Source organism: Equus caballus, chromosome 11 (assembly GCF_041296265.1).
Source record: "Equus caballus isolate H_3958 breed thoroughbred chromosome 11, TB-T2T, whole genome shotgun sequence".
Lineage (NCBI taxonomy): Eukaryota > Metazoa > Chordata > Mammalia > Perissodactyla > Equidae > Equus > Equus caballus.
The window spans coordinates 47,187,190-47,206,235 of NC_091694.1; the positions used below are offsets into that span (position 1 = coordinate 47,187,190).

The following is a 19,046-nucleotide window of genomic DNA, read 5'->3' on the forward strand; positions in this document are numbered from 1 at the left end:
TTGTGAATTCTACCAAACATTTAAGGAAGAAATTACACCAATTCTCAGTTTTAAGAACACACATAAGTTCAAGTCAAGAGATGAAAAAAATATTCCATTCAAGTGGAAACCAAAGAGAGCAAGAGAAGCTATACCTATATCAGCCAAAATAGACTTTAAACCAAAAATAGTAACAACAGACAAAAAAAGTTCATTATATAATGATAAAAGAGTCAATTCATCAAGAAGATATAAGAAATCATAAATATATATGCACTCATCTTTGGAGGACCTAAATATATTAAGCAAATACTAACAGATCTGAAGGGAGAAATAGACAACAATGTAATAATAATAGGGACTTGCATACCCCACTTTCAATAATGGATAGATCACCCAGTCACAAAATCAACAAAGAAACATCATACTTGAACCATACTTTAGACCAAATGGACCTAACAGACATATACAGAACATTCTATCCAAAAGCAGCAGAATACGCATCTTCTTAAGTGCACATGAACATTGTCCAGGACAGATCATAAGATAGGCCACAAAAAAATTCTTAGCAAATTTAGAAAGATTGAAATCATATCAAGTATGTTTTATGACCACATGGTATGAAACTAGAAATCAATAACAGAAGGAAAGCTGGAAAATTCAAAAATATGTGGAAATTAACACATTCATGAAAAACCAATGGGTCAAAGAATGAATCAAAAGGGAAATTCAGTAAATATCTTGAAACAAACAAAATGGAAACACAACATACTAAAACCTATGGACTGTTGCAAAAACAATTCTAAGGGGGAAGTTTATAGTGATAAACACCATATTAAGGAAAAAAGAAAGACCTCAAATAAACAACCTCACTTTACACCTCAAGAAATGAGAAAAAGAAGAACAAACTAAACCCAAAGTTAGCACAAGGAACGAAATAGCAAAGATCAGAACAGAAATAAATGAGATACAGACCAGAAAAACAACAGCAAAGACCAATGAAACTTAGTTTTTGAAGCTTCAAAAACTAAGAAACTACTTTTCTTCAAAAAGGTAAACAGAATTGCCAAAGGTTTAGTTAGACAAAAAGAAAGAGAAAACTCAAATAAATAAAATCAGAAATAAAAGAGACACTACAACTGACAGCACAGAAACACAAAGGATCATAAAAGACTACTGGGAATAATTATATGCCAACAAATTGGAAAACCTAGAAGAAATGGTTAAGTTACTAGAAACATACCACCTACCAAGACTGAATCGTGAAGAAACAGAAAAAAGAAACAAATCAATAAAGAGGAAGGAGATTGAATCAGCAATCAAAAACCTCCCAATAAAGAAAAGACCAGAACCAGATGATTTCACTGATGAATTCTACCAAAAATTTCAAGAATTAATGCCAATCCTTCTCAAACTCTTCCAAAAAATTGAAGAAGAGGAAGCACTCCCAAACCCATTTTATGAAGTCAGCATTACCCTGATACCAAAGCCAGATAAGGACACTACAAGAAAGAAAACTACAGACAAATATCCCTTGTGAATATAGATGCAAAATTCTCAAGAAAATACTAGCAAACTGAATTCAACAGAAAATTTAAAGAATCATACAACATGATCAAGTGGAAAATAATACTTGGGTTATTCTTTCTGATGCTACAGCAAATCAAAGCTTATGCACAGCAAGGAAAACAACCAACAGAGTGAAAAGTCATCCTATGGAGTGGGAGAATATTTGTAAACCATCATTCTGGTAAAAAGTTAATACCCAAAATATATAAGAATCTCCAACAATGTAAAAGCAAAAAAGCAAATAACCTAATTAAAAAATAGGCAAAACACTTGAAAAGACCTTTCTCCAAAGAAGATATACAACTGGCCACCAGGTACGTGAAAAGGTGCTCAACATCACTAATCATCAGGGAAATGCAGATCAAAACCACAATGGAATATCACCTCACATCTGTTAGGATGGATATTTTCAAAAAAAAAGATAAATATTGGAGAGGATGTGGAGAAACTGGAACAAACATGTACTGTTGGCTATGTATCCAAAGGAAATAAAATCAGTTGATGGTCTCTTAAGTTGGACCTCTTACTAACAGCCCTACACTTTTACTACGTTCCTCCTACATTTTATGTTTTTTATTTCATATTTAATCTCTTTTTTGGGTGTGTATATCCCTTAACCTCTTACACAGAGATAGGTATTTTTAGTGCTTTTGTTGTTTGACCTTCAAACTAGCTTTATAGGTGGTTGATCCACTATCTTTACTATATATTTGCCTTTACCAGGACAAATATTGCAAGATTCCATTTTAGATATGAGTTATCTAAACTAGTCATACTCATAGAAGGAAAGGATGGAATGGTGGTTTTCAGGGGCCAAAGGCGGGCAGAAATGGAGAATTGATTTTCAATGGGTATAAAATTTCCGTTACGTAAGATGGGCAAGTACTAATGATGTGCTGTATAACATAGTACCTACGAATAACAATATGGTATTATGCACTCTAAAATATGTTTAAAAGATAGATCTCATGTTAAGTGTTCTTAGAAAATAGGGGGAAAACGTGAAAGAACAGAAGAAATTCTTGAAGATGATGGATTTGTTTAGTATGTTGGTTGTGGTGATGTGTTCACGGATATATGCATATGTCCAAACTCATCAAAATGTATACATTAAATGTATAACTTATACCTCAATAAAGCTAAAAAAGAAATGGAATACAAATGAAGAGCAGATTTGGTAAAAGGATAAACACTTCAATTTTTGCATGGAAATATTGAAGAGCTCAAAAGCATCAAGTTGAGATGTCTACTATAAAGATGCAAATTAAAACTGGGAGCTGAAGAAAGGTCTAATCTTCAGATAGAGATGTGAGGTGAGAAGATTGAAATGCTGAGTTTTGATGCCATCCCTTAGAGGAGACAAAAAGGAAACAAATGGACCAAGATTGGAGACCTAGATATGTCATACACGGAGCTAAGACTGAAAAATCAATGGTTGCTCCCCTTATTTCTGAGGTGGGGGGAAATGAGAAGAAACGCTAAAATCAGATAGTCTGAGATATTAAATAAGCTCAATACCAACCCACTCTGGAACCTTGGCAAGTCATCAAATTTCACATTTTTCAATCTTTAAAATGGTGATAAGATTCTTTCGTGAAATCATCACAAGAGTAGAATAAGATCATGGATGTAAAATTTGTTGATAAATTCCAAAATACTAAGCAGGAGAGAGACATCCTTAAAGAGTGAAGTTGTTAACCAGACTCTAGCTTCCTTCCCCATAACTGAGAGAGAAACTTTTACGCCCCTAGGTATGAGTTAGCTCCCAGGTAAAGACAAACTAAACAATTGTAGCAAAGCAGATGGAAAGTTGACTTGAGGTTCAGGTCAAGTCAAAAAAATGATGCAGGGTTGAAAATAAACAAAAGGAGAAAAGGCTAAAAGACAGAATGCTGTGAGCCCTTAATCAAGAAGAGAGAAGTAAAAATCTATATTCAACAATAAAAAGTCCAGTTTAGCAGAGGTAAGCAGGGGAGCAAGATGTTTGAGTTTTAGTCAGTATAGACCTGGGAGGACAGAGTACTATTTAAAGCAGAGTTGGAGTTAAAAAAACAATACATGACAGGCTAGTTGTTAAATGACTGGAGACAAAGATCAATTAAACGTTTTAAAATGATCCTTATTCAGAGTCTCACATGAATAACAAAGAGTAAGATCTTGCTAGGAGGTCACTGAGATCTTCTTTCCAAGTTGAACAACATACCTTTACTTCATATATTTTACCTGTCAGACAATTATTTAGTCTGTCATTTTAACAGAAATTTGTATGGTAAAAAGAAAAACAAGTCGGGGTCAATATCCCAACATTAATATCAATATATCTACAGGATAAAATTATGTAAAAAGCCAAACCTTTATCATCATAGAGAGAAGAGAATTTTATTTCTGCAAAAGACTCTTCCCAGGGCTCCCTTCATGTCTCTGTTCCTCAGGCTGTAGATGAAGGGGTTCAACATGGGGGTCACCACAGTGTACATCACAGCCATGGCAATCTCCTTCACAGGAGAATTATTAGCAGATGGGCAAAAATAAAGACCAATAACTGTCCCATACAACAGTGACACCACAGAGAGGTGGGACCCACAGGTGGAGAAGGCCTTGCAGATGCCCCCGCCAGAAGGAAACTTGAGAACAGAGAACACAATTCGTGCATAGGACAGGATGATGAGGAGGAATGGAATGATGACAATGATCCCTCCTATGAAAAATATCACCAACTCATTAACTCGAGTGTCAGAGCAGGACAGCTTCAGCAGAGCTGATACATCACAGAAAAAGTGTGGGATCACATTGTCTGCACAAAAACACAATCTGGCCATAAGCAGGGTGTGTAACATGGCATGGAACGTGGTCAGCACCCAGGACAGCACCACCAGGGAGAGACAGAGCTTGGTGCTCATGATGGTGCTGTAGTGTAGGGGGAAGCAGATGGCCACATAGCGGTCATAGGCCATGGTCACAAGGAGGAAGCTGTCCAGGTTGGCAAAAAACAGGAAGAAGTACATTTGGGTCAGGCAGCCAGCATAGGAGATAGACAGGTCTTGGCTCTGCATGTTCTGCAGCAATTTGGGAATGGTCACAGAAGAGAAGCAGATATCAGAGAAGGACAAATTGCTGAGAAACGAATACATAGGCGTGTGGAGGTAGGAGTCCAGGCGAATGAGAATGATGATGAGGAGGTTTCCCAGGACGGTGGTAAGATACATGGCCAGGAACAAAGCATAGAACATGTCTTGCTGCTCTGACTCAATGGGCAGTCCTAGCAGGAGAAACTCTGAGATGACAGTTTGATTCCTTCCTGTCATGCTCTGTCTCCAGTATCTTCAGGAAGAAACAATAGTGTCCATTAAAACCTGAATTTAAAAACGAACACATTTCTATGATACATAGTGTGTTAGATCTTCTGCAAAAATACTTTATATCAACTTCATCACAATAATTACAATCCCTATACTCTAAATCTCTATAATCAGAATTCCTATTTTTGGAAATGACTTATATTCTTAGCTCCTCTTTAACTGGTAACAATATTCCATCCCTTCTAAAACACTCTTATCCATTAGCTTCTGAGACACAAAATGTATCAGTTTTCCTCATACCTGCCTGGCCAGACAGCCTCAGTAACTGTGGTTGACTCCTGCTTTCTCAATACCTTACATCTTGATGTTCCTCAGGGTTTTTTCCTAAACACTGTTCTCTTATAATTCTACATATACCACCAAGAAAAACCCATCTACTTCAATTGCTTTGATTACCTTTTAAACTTAAGGTGCAGATGTCTCTCTCACCTATAAAACTGTATATTCAGTTGCTTGTGATTATCTTGTGGATGCATCACACACATTTTCAGCTCAACAGTTCCCAAAAGAAACTCATGATCTCCCTCTGATCTCCCATCCCTGCATCCTCTAGTTTTCCATATCTCAGTAAAAAGGGTTCAGAGGCTCCAGTCAAAAAACCTGAGTGTTGTGTTTCATTCTCTCCTTTGTCTCATCATCAACATCCAATCTGTCAATAAGTCCTATATTTTAATTTTCTTTCTCATTCTTCCTTTCCTTGTCTCCACTGCCACTACCCTAGATCAGGTTGAAATCATACCTTGTCTGTACTATCGGAACAGCCTCTTAATTCAACTCCCTGTTTCATGCTTGAATACTCTCTCTTTCAATATCCTTCATTCACAGTGCAGCATTCTAAGATGAAAATCTGATCATCATTTTCTATAAAGTCTGCATAGAGTCTTCTTGCTCTCAAGTATAGGCAAAATTCCTTTCAAGGCAAAATTCCTTTGAAAAGGTGTTTCATGACCCTTGCCTACCTCCAGGGCTTCATCTGGCCCCTCAATAACACTCACATTCCCCTTGTCAGCAATGCTGGACTTATAAGTAACAATCTTGCCTCCAGCTTTTTGCACTTGCTATTCCTCCACCTATCATCTTCTTCCCTCTGCTCCCTCTTCACCTGGCTTGCCCCTACTTATCCTTCAGGTATGTTACGTGTCACTCAGCTAAACCTTCTCTCTTACCCCATATCAGGAGAGAATCCACTGCTGTTTCCACAGCATCCTATGCTTGTTCCCACAGCACTCAATGCCTTTGGGATTATTGTCTATATGTGTCTTTCCTACCAGGTTGTAAATTCTGTGCAGGAAATGTCATTTCTGCCTCATGACAGCAGCACTGTTAACACCTGGCACAGCACCTGAATGTAGCCGATGTTTCGCAAATATTTATTGGCTGTGTTTCAGGTTGACACATGCATTCCTCCAACTTAAAGGCAACATAAGTCCTTTTAAGTTAAAATCCCTATTCCTATTAAATCCTCCCAGAAGAATAATTAACTTGCCTCACCTCTTGGCACTAAATTGGACATTTACTATAAAAATTATGGATGTAATTTCGTACCCTTGGAAAATGTTTGGGTACCTCAGATACATTATTCTTTTCACTAATACAGATGATGTATATTATATAGAGAGATGTATTTATAGACATAGATATAATCTCCTATGGGTTTGAACCCTGACTAATACACCTCAGTGTGCCTCAAAGCTGACAAACAAAGCAGAGGAGAAGTGTTAAGAGATGTTGGAAGCTTCTTCATTACAGACACAAAAGTCCAACTGCCGGGATTTTTCACCCCTTGAGGCTGTTTGATCCAGCCACATAAACAGTTTTTACAGTTGGACATTATATGTGGGCATGACTGTAGGAATAAACATCTAGGGAAAATCATACACCTGGTTTCTCAGACTTTGGCTTTCCTGGTACATGACTGGGACTCGACTCTTATGTCAAGAGTATGACTAGGGACCACAAACCAGAGACAGCATTTGCAAATGCTACCACTGATGATGCAAGGAGCCTCTCATCTTCTTCACCCATTAAGTCACTAGTACTCAGCCTGGCCTGCACATAAAAATCACCTAGGGCAGTGACTCTAAAATTTAATGTCCATGCAAATCACCTGGAAGTTCTGGTAAAACACTGATTCTAACTCAGTAGTCCAGCTTCTACATTTTAATCCACACCCAGGTAATGCCCATGCTGTGGTCCATGGAAGACACAATCAGTAGCACAGAAATATAATGCTTTAAAAATAAAGATTATTGACTTCCATCAGATAAATTTAATCACGATCTCTGAGAGGAGGTCAGTGCAAAGTCCTGAGGTGATTCTAAAATAAAGTAAAGACTCAGAACTATTACATTAAAGCATACCGCCAGAGCTGTCATTATGTTGAAATTATACATTGTGGGAATACATTACATAGTAAGTAATACTTATAAATGCTATCAGTAATAAAAGGATTGCAACTGGTGAACATTAATCAAAGTATTTCTAGAACGTGGAGAAATCTTGGGAGGCTGAGAGGTGGAGAAGAAGTGGGTTAGCACACCTGAAAAACTATCCTGCAGAACAACCTGGGAAAATAAGACCCTCAGGTTGAAAGGATCCCAAGGGACCAGCTCATTCACCCTCTGCCTGACTTACCCACTGTATCTGAGGGTCACTCCAGGACCCTGGCTCAAGATCCTGCTCGCCTCTATTCACTAAGTCATGTGAAGGAACAGCCTCTGTATTTGTCATCTGTTACTGTGAGAACCCTTCTAACATCTCCCATTCTACACATCCCTGGGCCTAAGGGGCTCTGGATCCCAAAGGAGTCTGGATCCTGGAGGAACACATTAAAGATAAAGTAAACACCCAGGACCTCTCTAGGACAAATGCTCTCAGAGTCCTGGAACAGTGACTGATTACAATCACTGACCACACCTGACTATAATTTGATGGAAGGTGGGGATGCAAAGAAGCTCGTATATGGATGTTTAATCACTGCCTGTTTAGGGAATGGACAGTAGTTCTGTGGGTCTGGAGCCTACATTTTGGGAGGTGAAGGAAGATGGTTGGAGAAGTCATAAAAACAAGCATGGACTAGACGCTGAATGTCCTAAAATATCTTAGCTTGTGGCAAGCTTTCTGTGGGCAAAAAGAAGCCATCAGTGGTCTTTAACAAAGTGCCATGAAACATACATATTTTGGAAAGATTGCCAGGGTAGAAGAATCTCTCACTACAATGCAGTTCCCTATATACCCACCGCAGAGGAGAGAGAAATCTGCAGCTAAGAAGGATTAGATCTGTATGACCCAACCATATGCAGATATACAGAAAGTAGTGGAATAAGAGAAAAGATAAACCCTCCCAGTTTGTATTCAATTCTTCCTCAGGCCAAGATAGAAAAGAAACCCAATTTGAATCCCACTGAGGTATCTTTAGCTCCCTATCTTTCTAGGAAAACCTTAATAGCACCCCACCACCACCATCCTCTCTACTACCCTCCATACGTGTCAGATTTCCTCCTAGTCTCCAGGCTCTTCCTTATGCTGCCATTGATCACAAAGCTATAGTTGACATTGATAACTCCTTCGTTCACTACACATTCCTTTTTCTCCTCAGCCATCATCTCAGCTGGATGGGGTTCCTGACATAGTGGTATAATGCAAACCTTCATTCCTAGGGAATCTGCATCCTCATGGGTGTTGCCTTAGCAAGTTGCTACAGCTGTCATTAACATTTATTATCAGACATGACAATACTAAGTGGCACTCAAAGAATTCCCCAGAATTGCAGACATGGTCCTACTGCTCTACTTGGGTTGAGCAGCCCAGTTTTCCCGTTGGTGATCAATATCACCATCCCAGGAAGAAGGGCAATCCTGCTCTGTGTAGATTGGTTCACATAAGAACCACAAAATGTCCAGGTGGTAGGCTCAACATCCAATTCAATGAAACCATTGTTACATTCCTTGGTAGAACTATTCCTCCCTTGAGGACTATATGAGACACCTCTTGTGCACCATTTTCAATTCTCTCAGCCTTATTTCCTTCCAGCCACAGTTGCAGTAACCAGCTCTACTCTGATTTCAACTAGCTTTACTAGATGCAACCTGACAGTACCTCACCTCAGTTCTGCTCCATGTGCTCCTTGCTTCCTGCTCTGGGACTTCTCTGATTCCAGGAAAAGGGATGTCATGAAGAACTTTACCAAGACTCATACAAATATTTAGATATATAATTTCAACAGAATTGTTGTAGAGAATGTGAGGCATAGACTGAGGTTCCTTTTTTTTTCTTTTTGCATATAGAAATCCAATTTTTCCAGTACCATTGGTGGAAAAAACTTTTCCCACTGAATTGTCTTTACACTTTGTCAATGATCAATGGAAAATACATGAGTGTATCTATTTCTGGACTCTATCAGCTATTCTATATGCTCTATACTGATCTACATTTCTATCTCTTCTCTAATACCACAATTTCCTGACTATTTTAACTTCATACTAAGTCTGGAAACCAGGCAATGTGAGACCTCATGCTTTGTTCTTCATTTCCAAATTCAATTTTGCTTTTTCAGCTTCTTGCCTTTACATATACATTTTACAATCTGATTGTCAAATTATACCAGAAAAAATCCTGCCTGCTTGAATTTTGATTGAAAATGTGTTGAATCTTCAGATCACTTTCAGAAGAGTCAACATCTTAACAATAATGACTCTTCCAATCCATAAACATGTTGTATCTATCCATTTCTTGTATCTTCTATGATTTCTTTAATCAGGGTTTTGTAATTTTCAAGATATAAATCTTGTATATATTGTGTATTATTCATACCTAAGCATTTAATGGTTTGGTGCTATTGTAAATTTTACTTTAAAGTGTTTTTTTCACTTTCCACTTGTTCATTGCTAGTTGAAATAAATATAATTTTAAATATATTAATATATTTATTTACAGAATAACAATTTTTAATATATTGACCATGTATCCTATGACCTTACTAAACTGACTTATTGCTTCTAGAACCTTTTTTAATGTTCTTTGTGATTTTCCACATAGACAATTATATCACCTGCAAATAGAGATGGTTTAATGTCTTACTTTCCAATCTGTATACTTTTTATTTCTTTTTATAGCCCTTTTCCACTTCCTAGGACTTCCAGTACAATGTTGAACAAGGCTGGTGAGAACAAACATTTTTACTTTGCTCCTGATCTTCAGGAGAAAGGATTCAATCTTTCACTACTAAGTATAACATTAGCTATAATTTTTTAAAAGTTGCTCTCCCATCAGGTTGAGGAAATTTCTTTTTGATCTTAGCTTGCTGAGAGTTTTATCACAAATTGCTTAAATTAATGTTGAAATTTTTTGTCAAAGGCTTTTCTGCACCTATTGAAATGATCCCTTTTTTTCAGCTAAATCTCTCTTTTTAATAGCAAAGGGCCACTCAGTAGCAATGTGACAATACACATGTCCACAGAATTACAGTTTGGAATATAGCTTTAATTAAACATTTTCTTTGAAGTTCATACCATGTTTTTTTTAACATAGTTTTTCCTTAAGTTTATTGATACAACCGTTTAGATTTATTGTTGTTTGAATGTTGAAACAGCTTCTCATTCCCATAAAAAACTCCACTTGATAGTGGTGTGTTACTTTTTCATATACTGCATTGTTAGATTTCATTTGTTCGTATTTTTAAGGATTTTAGTGTCTATGTTCACGTGGGATATTGGTCTGTAGTTTTCTTATAACATCTTTATCTGGTCTCTGTCTCAGAGCCTCAGTAAATAGGTTAGGAGGTATTTCCTCCTCTTCTATACGCTGGAAGTGTTTGCATAGAATTAGTATTACTTCTTCCTTGAGTGCTTCGTGTAATTAACCAGTAAAGGCATCTGATCCTGGAGTTTTCTTTGTCAGAAGGATTTTACCTACAAATTCAGTATCTTAATAAAAACAACCATTCAGGTTATCTATTCTTTGTGAGTGAGCTTTGGAAGTTATGTCTCTCAACAAATGTATCCATTGCATCTAAGTTGTAGCATTTATGGGTTCATAGTATTCAATTATTATTCTTTTAATGACTGTAAGGGTCTGTAGTGATATCTCATATTTCTTTCCTGATATTTATATTTTGCATTTTTTCTCCTCTTGCTCATTCTGACTAAAAGTTTATCTATTTTATTTAGTTTTTCAAACAACCAACTTTTGATTTAATGATTTTTATGCTTCATTTTTCTGTTCTCAATTTCATTGATTTTTGTTATTTCCTTTCTTTCTCTTGCTTTAATTGGCTCTTCTTTTCCTATGTCCTTAAGGTGGAAGCTCAGATCATTGATTTTAGACCTTAGTTCTTTTGTAATATAAACATTTAATGCTATAAATTTTCCTTTCAGCACTGCTTTAGCTGCCTCCTACTAATTTTGATATGCTGTCTTTCAATTTTAATTCAAAATATTTTCTAATTATTCTTGTGATTTCCTATTTGACCCATCATTTATTTGTAAATGTGCTACTTATTTTCCAAATATTTGGGATATGCCTACTTCATAACAAGTACAAAAATTATTTTCAGGCATATTGTACATCTAAATGTGATAGATTTTGAAAATAGAATAAAACATAAATCTTCTAGAAGATAACAAAGAATATCATCAGGACCTTGGAGAAAGGAAATATTTCCTTTTAAAAAGTAATTGAAAACACTAATTATAAAGAGAAAGATTGATTAAAAGGTCTGCATTTAAATTTCTTTTAATTTTGTCACCAAAAGATTCTATTAAGAGTGAAAAGGCAAATCACAAATGGTAAGAAGATATTTGCAGAGTGATGTCATCAAGATGATATCATAAATAACTCCCGACTTCAGTTCCCTCACAAGAAGACCAACTACAACTATCCATAGACAAGCCACCATTGTGAAAATAGCAGCAGGGGTTGGCTCCATGGCTGAGTGGTTAAGTTCGCGCGCTCCACTGCAGCAGCCCAGGGTTTGGATCCTGGGCGAGGACATGGCACCACTCATCAGGCCACATTGAGGCGGCATCCTACATCCCACAACTAGAAGGACCTGCAACTAAGATACACAACTGTGTACACGGGGGGTTTGGGGAGATAAAGCAGAAAAAAAAATTGGCAACAGATGTTAGCCCAGGTGCCAATCTTTAAAAAAAAAAAAAGAAAGAAAGAAAGAAAATAGCAGCATATCAGAGCGAGGCTGAAGTATATCCATAGACCACAGAGACCAAGAAGGACAACATTAGAAGAGTAAGAGAAATAGATGAATCCATTATTATAGTTGGAGATTTCCACATCCCTCTCTCAGAAATGGACAGATCTAGCAGCCAGAAAATCAGTAAAAACATAGATGAACTCAACAACACCATTAATCAACTGGATATAAAGGACATCTACGAACTACTTCAACCAGCAACAGCAGAATGCACATTCTCCTCAAGCTCACACAGAATATTCACCTACGTACACCACATTCTGGCCACAGAACACACTATATAAAATGTAAAAAAATAGACATCATACAATATCTGCTGTCAGACCACAGTAGAATTAAACTAGAAATCAACAACAGAAAGATACCTAGAAAAATCCCCAAATACTTGGCAATTAAACAACACTTCTAAGTAACACATGGATCAAAGAAGAAATCTCAAAAGAGATTTTAAAACACTTTGAACTAAAGAAAATGAAAAGGCAACTTCTGAAAGAAGTATTTAGAGGGAAATTTATAGCACTGGATATATATGTTAGAGGCATAAAGTGGAGACTGAGTCATGTCTACAATCGTTACACCAGGTTTATCAGAATCTAGCCTCAATATAGACAAGGAAACACTTTATGTAATTCCCAGTCTTGACATAGACTGAGCATGTCCCATTCCTTCCTTTCTTGGTCTTATCAAGCTTTCCCAACTCTAATCCTGCTTACACAAAGAACTTACTGTCTACCCATTAAAATGTACTTAAACAGCTCATTTATCTTACATGTGCACAAACTTATTATATCCTGTAGGAAGAGCTGTGTTAAGGGGAAGGAGGACACTGGGAGAGCAAAAGATTGGGTCCATGTCTTAAAAGAATCACCAGACACAGTGCAGTTGAGTATAGCCCAGGCGTGGTTTAGATTTTAATAGCAGCATGTTAGGTAAAAATATCAGATATTCACGACTACCTTGAAAATCCCCTAGCAAGGTGCCCTATTATATAATTACATATTGTCTATCAGTAAGTCAAATGCAGGCAACTTTTCTATCATTCTTGAAACAGCTAATACTCCTTTAGTAAAGCACCAATGAAACATATGCCTACATTGGGAGGCCTGTGGCAGAAAGGAAAAAACTGTACCTCTAAACATTAAATTCCTGCACAGCACGTGAGACATTCGTAATTCATCCATTCATTTCCTCTCCATTGCTCGCTGTCTCACCTGTTATTTTTTGAGCATCTATGATTACATTCATACAAGCTAAATTCAAGATGACTATACTTACAAGTTTGCCCTATACAGTCCCAGCTTATGCCCATTATTAGACCCCTTTTACTCTCAAATCATCTTCCAGTTTGGACTATGAAAGTGTAACACACAGAGATCCTTTGAACAGTTCTGAAACTTGATTTTAGTATGGTTATATGAATCCATACGTGTAATAAAATATCAAAAGCTTTACACAAAGACACAAAAAAAAGAATAACTGCACGCAAAACCTGGTGCAATCCAGGTAAGGTCAATGGTCCAGTTCATTGTCATATGCCAATGTCTGTTTCCCGGATTCACTCCGATATTCTACTTATATAAAATGCTACCATCAGAGGAACCTGGGTGAGGTAAAAATTACCTCTCTGTACTATTTTTTAAACTTCTTGGGAGTCTATAATTATTTCAAAATAAAAATTTTTCATGTATGTATTCCTTTGAATAATAAACTGCATGGCCTCTTAGCTAAAAGTACACAGTTTAGTCACTCTTAGCCTCCTTTCTAGACTTTACAGTTACTTCATGCAACTTCCCTGAGTTAATGTGGCCAAGACAGCTAAGTGTATATCAAGAGTTTATGCTCCTGAATTCTGTAGTACGGATTTGAATAGAGTGGTCTGTGAAGAAATAATTTCTCACCACATCCTCCCCCCTGTCTACCCCTTGCATCTAAGTTCAGAGATGTGGCCGAGTTCTAGAGAATGAAATGTAGGACAAAGTGATGTATGTCACTTGTAGGCCTGGCCAACAAAACTCTTCCAAGTGGTCCTCTACCATTGTCCTCTTCCAACTGAATTTCAACACCTGAGGTGACTATGGAAAGCATAAGTTGAAGATTTCAGAGCCCCCATTAGCCTGATGGCATGAAACATACTACCCCCCACATCCCAGGGCTAACTGGATTTTACAAGAGCAAGAAAAAAATATCTGTTGTATCACACCACTGAGGTTTCAGGGTTTATCTGTTATAGCAACTACTCTACCTTAAGTAACACATGGAGAATATTTTTTTTTTAAATCAGGAAACATAATACTAAATGGAAAAAGAAAACCTGTATGAACAATAATCCATTTTAATAAATACATACACACACATACACACAATCGGGTCTGTAGGTAACTAAATGGAAGGCGATGCAAATCAAGAAATGGAATATGGTTTGATGTAGTCCCACTGGTCTATGTTTGGTTTTGTTGCTTGTATTTTGGTGTCATATCCAAGAAATCATTGCCAAGATAAATGTCAAGATGTTTTCCCTCTATATTTTCTTCAAAGAATTTTACAGTGTCAGATCTCATATTTAAGTCCTTAATCTATTTTGAGTTGATTTCTGTGTATGGTGAAAGATAAGGGTCCACTTTCATTCTTTTTCATGTGGATATCAGTTTTCCCAGCACCATTTGTTGAAGAGACTATCCTTCTCTCACTGCATGTTCTTGGCATGCTGTTCATGTATCAGTTGATCATAGGGACATAGATTTATTTCCGAGTTCTCTATTTTGTTCCATTGGTCTATACATCTAACTTTATGCCAGTGCCTTACTGTTTCAAATACTGTAGTTTTGTAATATATTTTGAAATCAGGAACTTTGATGCCTCTAGCTTTGTTCTTCTTGCTCAAGATTGCATTGGCTTTGTGGGGTCTGATGTGGTTCCTCATGAATTTTATGATTGTTTTTTCTAGTTCTGTAAAAAAAGAAAGTGCAATGGGGATTTTGATAGGGATTGCAGTGAATCTGTAGATCACTCTGGGAATATGGACATTTTAACAATTTTCATTCTTCCAATCCATGAATCTGAGATGCCCTTCCATTTATTTGTGTCTGCTTTAAATTCTTTCAAGAGTGTTTTGTAGTTTTCAGTATACAAGTCTTTCACCTCTTGGTTAAATTTATTCCTAAGCATTTTATTCTTTTTGATGCTACATCAAACTTTACGGCTTTTGTACAACAAAGGAAATAATCAACAGAGTGAAAAGGCATCCTATACAACATGAGAAAATATTTGCAAACCATCATTCTGATGAGGGGTTAATACGCAAAATACGTAAGATTCTCCTACAACTCAATAGCAAAAGAACAAATAACTCAATTAAAAAATAGGCAAAGGACTTCAAAAGACCTTTCTCCAAAGAAGATATACAACTGGCTACCAGGAATATGAAAAAGGTACTCAACATCACTAATCATCACAGAAATGCAGATCAAAACCACAGTGAGCTATCACCTCTCACCTGTTAGGATGAAGAGTATCAAAAATATGTATATAAATGTTGGAGAGGATATGGAGAAAAAGGAACCCTTATACATTGTTGGTTGGAATGTAGAATGATGCAGTCACTAGGGAAAACAGTATGAAGGCTCCCTCAAAAATTAAAAATAGCACTACTGGATGATCAAGCAATCCTAATCCTGTGTATATCCCAAAGGAAATGAAATCAGGATCTCACAGAGATACCTGCACTCCCGTGTTATTGCAACATTACTCACAGTAGCCAAGATATAAACACAATCCAAATGCCCTTCAACAGATGAATGGATAAAGAAAATGTGGTATATGCATACAATGGAATATCATTCAGCCTTAAAAAAAGGAAAGAAATCTTGACATTTATGACAACATGGGTGAACCTAGAGGACATCCTGCTAGGTGAAATAAACCACTCACAGGAGGACAAATACTCCATGATTCCATCTTTGATATGAGTTATCTAAAATAGTCATACTCATAGATGGGGAGATGGAATGGTGGTTATCAGAGGCCAAAGGGAAGGGGAAATTGAGAATTGGTTTTCAATGGGTATAAAGTTTCCATTATGTAAGAGGAGTAAGTACTAAAGATCTGCTGTACAACACAGTACCTACAATTAATAATATGCTATGGTACAGTCTAAAACACGTTAATAAGATAGATTTCATGCGAAGTGTTCTTCTTACAAAAAAGACAAAAAGGAAAACACAAGAAATTCTTGAAGATGATGGATCTATTTAGTACCTTGGTTGTGGCGATGTGTTAATGGATTATGCATATGTCCAGATTCATCGACATGTATACCTTAAACGTAAGCAAAATTTTGGATATCAATTATACTTCAATGAAGCTAAAAAAGAAATGGGGTATAAACAAAGAGAAAACTTGGGAAAAACATAAAGAGTTCAATTTTTTCATGGAAAGACTGAAGTGCTCAAGGAGCATCAAGTGGAGATGTCTACCATGAAGATGCAAACTAAAATTGGGAACTGGAGAAAGGCCTATACTGCAGATAGAGATGTGGAGGTAAGCAGAAATATGAGAGGAATAAAACAATGGATTTATATGCCATCCACTAGAGGAGACAATAAGGAAACAAATGGACTAAAGTTGGATACCTAGACAAAACCATACGTGGAGTTAAGATTGAAAAATCAATGGCTGTTCCCCTTACTTGTGAGGTGGGGGAAGTGAGAAGAATAAACCCTAAAATCAGATAGTCCAAGATCCTAAGTTCAGTACTGACCCACGCTTGGACCTTAGCAGGTCATCAAATTTCACATTTTTCAATGATTAAAATGGTGATAAGATTCCTTTGTAGAATCACCACAAGAGTAGAATGAGATCATGGTTGTAAAATTTGTTGATAAAATCCAAAATATCAAGCAAGAGAAAGACATCCTGAAAGAGTGAAGTTGTTAACCAGACTCTGGCTTCCTTCCCCATACCTGAGGGAACAACTTTTAGGGCCCCAGCTATGAGTTAGCTCCCAGGTAAAGACAAACTAAACCATTGTAGCAAAGGAGATAGAAAGTTCACTTGAAGTTCAGGTCAGGTCAGAAAGATGATATAGACATGAAAATGAATCAGAGGAGAAAAGGCTAAGAGAGTGCTGTGAGCCCTAGCTCAAGAAGAGGTAAGTAAAAATCTGTACTCAACAACAAACAGTCTGTTTTAGAAGAGGTAAACAAGGGAGTGAGATGTTTGAGGTTTAGTCGGTATTGACCAGGGAGGACAGAGTATTATTTAAAGCAGAGTTTGGGTTAAAAAAAAAATTTCACATGATAAATTACTTTTTTAATAACTGGAGACAAAGATCAATTAAAAGTTTTTAAATGTTGCTTCCTCAGGGTCACCTAGGAATAACGAAGAGGAAGATCTTGCTATCAGGTCACCAAGATCACCTTTCCATATTCAACAACATACCTGGACTTCATTTCTTTTACTTATGGGACAATCATTTACTATATCATTTTAAGAGAAAGCTGCATTGGAAAAAAAGATCTGGGTCAATACCCCAATATTAATATCAGTTTATCTACTGGATAAACCTATGTAAAAAATCCAAACCTTGACCGTCATAGAAAGAAGAGAATTTTGTTTTTGCAAAAGACTCTTTCCAGGGCTCCCTTCATGTCTCTGTTCCTCAGGCTGTAGATGAAGGGGTTCAACATGGGGGTCACCACAGTGTACATCACAGCCATGGCAATCTCCTTATCAAGAGAATTATTAGCTGATGGGCATAAATAAAGACCAATAACTGCCCCATAGAACAGTGACACCACAGAGAGATGGGAGCCACAGGTGGAGAAAGCCTTGCAGATGCCCCCACCAGAAGGAAACTTGAGGATGGAGAACACAATTCGTGCATAGGACAGGATGATGAGTAGGAATGGAATGACGACAATGATCCCTCCTATGAAAAATATCACCAACTCATTAACTCGAGTGTCAGAGCAGGACAGCTTCAGCAGAGCAGACATATCACAGAAAAAGTGGGGGATCACATTGTCTGCAGAAAAACACAATCTGGCCGTGAGCAGGGTGTGTAACAGGGCATGGAACGTCGTCAGCACCCAGGACACGACCACCAGGGAGAGACAGAGCTTGGGGCTCATGATGGTAGTATAGTGCAGGGGAAAGCAGATGGCCACATAGCGGTCATAGGCCATGGCCACAAGGAGGAAGCTCTCCAGGTCTCCAAAAAACAGGAAGAAGTATATTTGGGTCAGACAGCCAGCATAGGAGATGGATGGTTCTTGGCTCTGCATGTTCTGCAGCAACTTGGGCATTGTGACAGAGGAAAAACAGAGGTCAGAGAAGGACAAATTGCTGAGAAACAAATACATGGGTGTGTGGAGGTGGGAGTCCAGGCGAATGAGGATGATTATGAGGAGGTTTCCCAGGACAGTGGTAAGATACATGGCCAGGAACAGAGCATAGAACATGTCTTGCTGCTCTGACTCAACGGGCAGTCCCAGCAGGAGAAACTCTGAGATGACACTTTGATTCCTTCCTGTCATGCTCTGTCTCCAGTATCTTAAGGAAAAAATAATAGTGTCCATTAAAACATGAATGTAAAAATAAACACATTTCCATGATACATGGTCTGTTAGATGTTCTGCAAAAATAATTTGTATCACTCTCATCACAATAATTACAATCTCTATAATCAGAATCTCTACGATTGGAAATGACGTCTTTTCTTCATTTCTCTTTAACTGGTAAAAATTTTCCATCCTTTCTAAAACTCTTATCCATCAGCTTTTGAGACACAAAATGTATTGGTTTTCCTCATACCTGCCTGGTCAGACATCCTCAGTAACAATGATTGACTCCTGCTTTGTCAATATCTTACATGTTGATGTTCCCATCTGTCAACAAGTCCTATAGATTAATTCTCTTTCTCATTCATTCCC

General features: G+C 37.3%; 2 protein-coding genes across 2 annotated transcripts; both read right to left on the reverse strand.

The window, feature by feature from the left end:
* Nucleotides 1-3,908: 3,908 nt before the first annotated feature.
* On the reverse strand, nucleotides 3,909-4,853 carry OR1E1N (olfactory receptor family 1 subfamily E member 1N). The gene has a single exon (NM_001391654.1). The coding sequence runs from the start codon at nucleotides 4,851-4,853 to the stop codon at nucleotides 3,909-3,911; it is 945 nt and encodes a 314-aa protein (NP_001378583.1).
* A 12,852-nt stretch (nucleotides 4,854-17,705) lies between these two features.
* On the reverse strand, nucleotides 17,706-18,650 carry OR1E1Q (olfactory receptor family 1 subfamily E member 1Q). The gene has a single exon (XM_023653755.1). The coding sequence runs from the start codon at nucleotides 18,648-18,650 to the stop codon at nucleotides 17,706-17,708; it is 945 nt and encodes a 314-aa protein (XP_023509523.1).
* Between the last annotated feature and the right edge of the window lie 396 nt (nucleotides 18,651-19,046).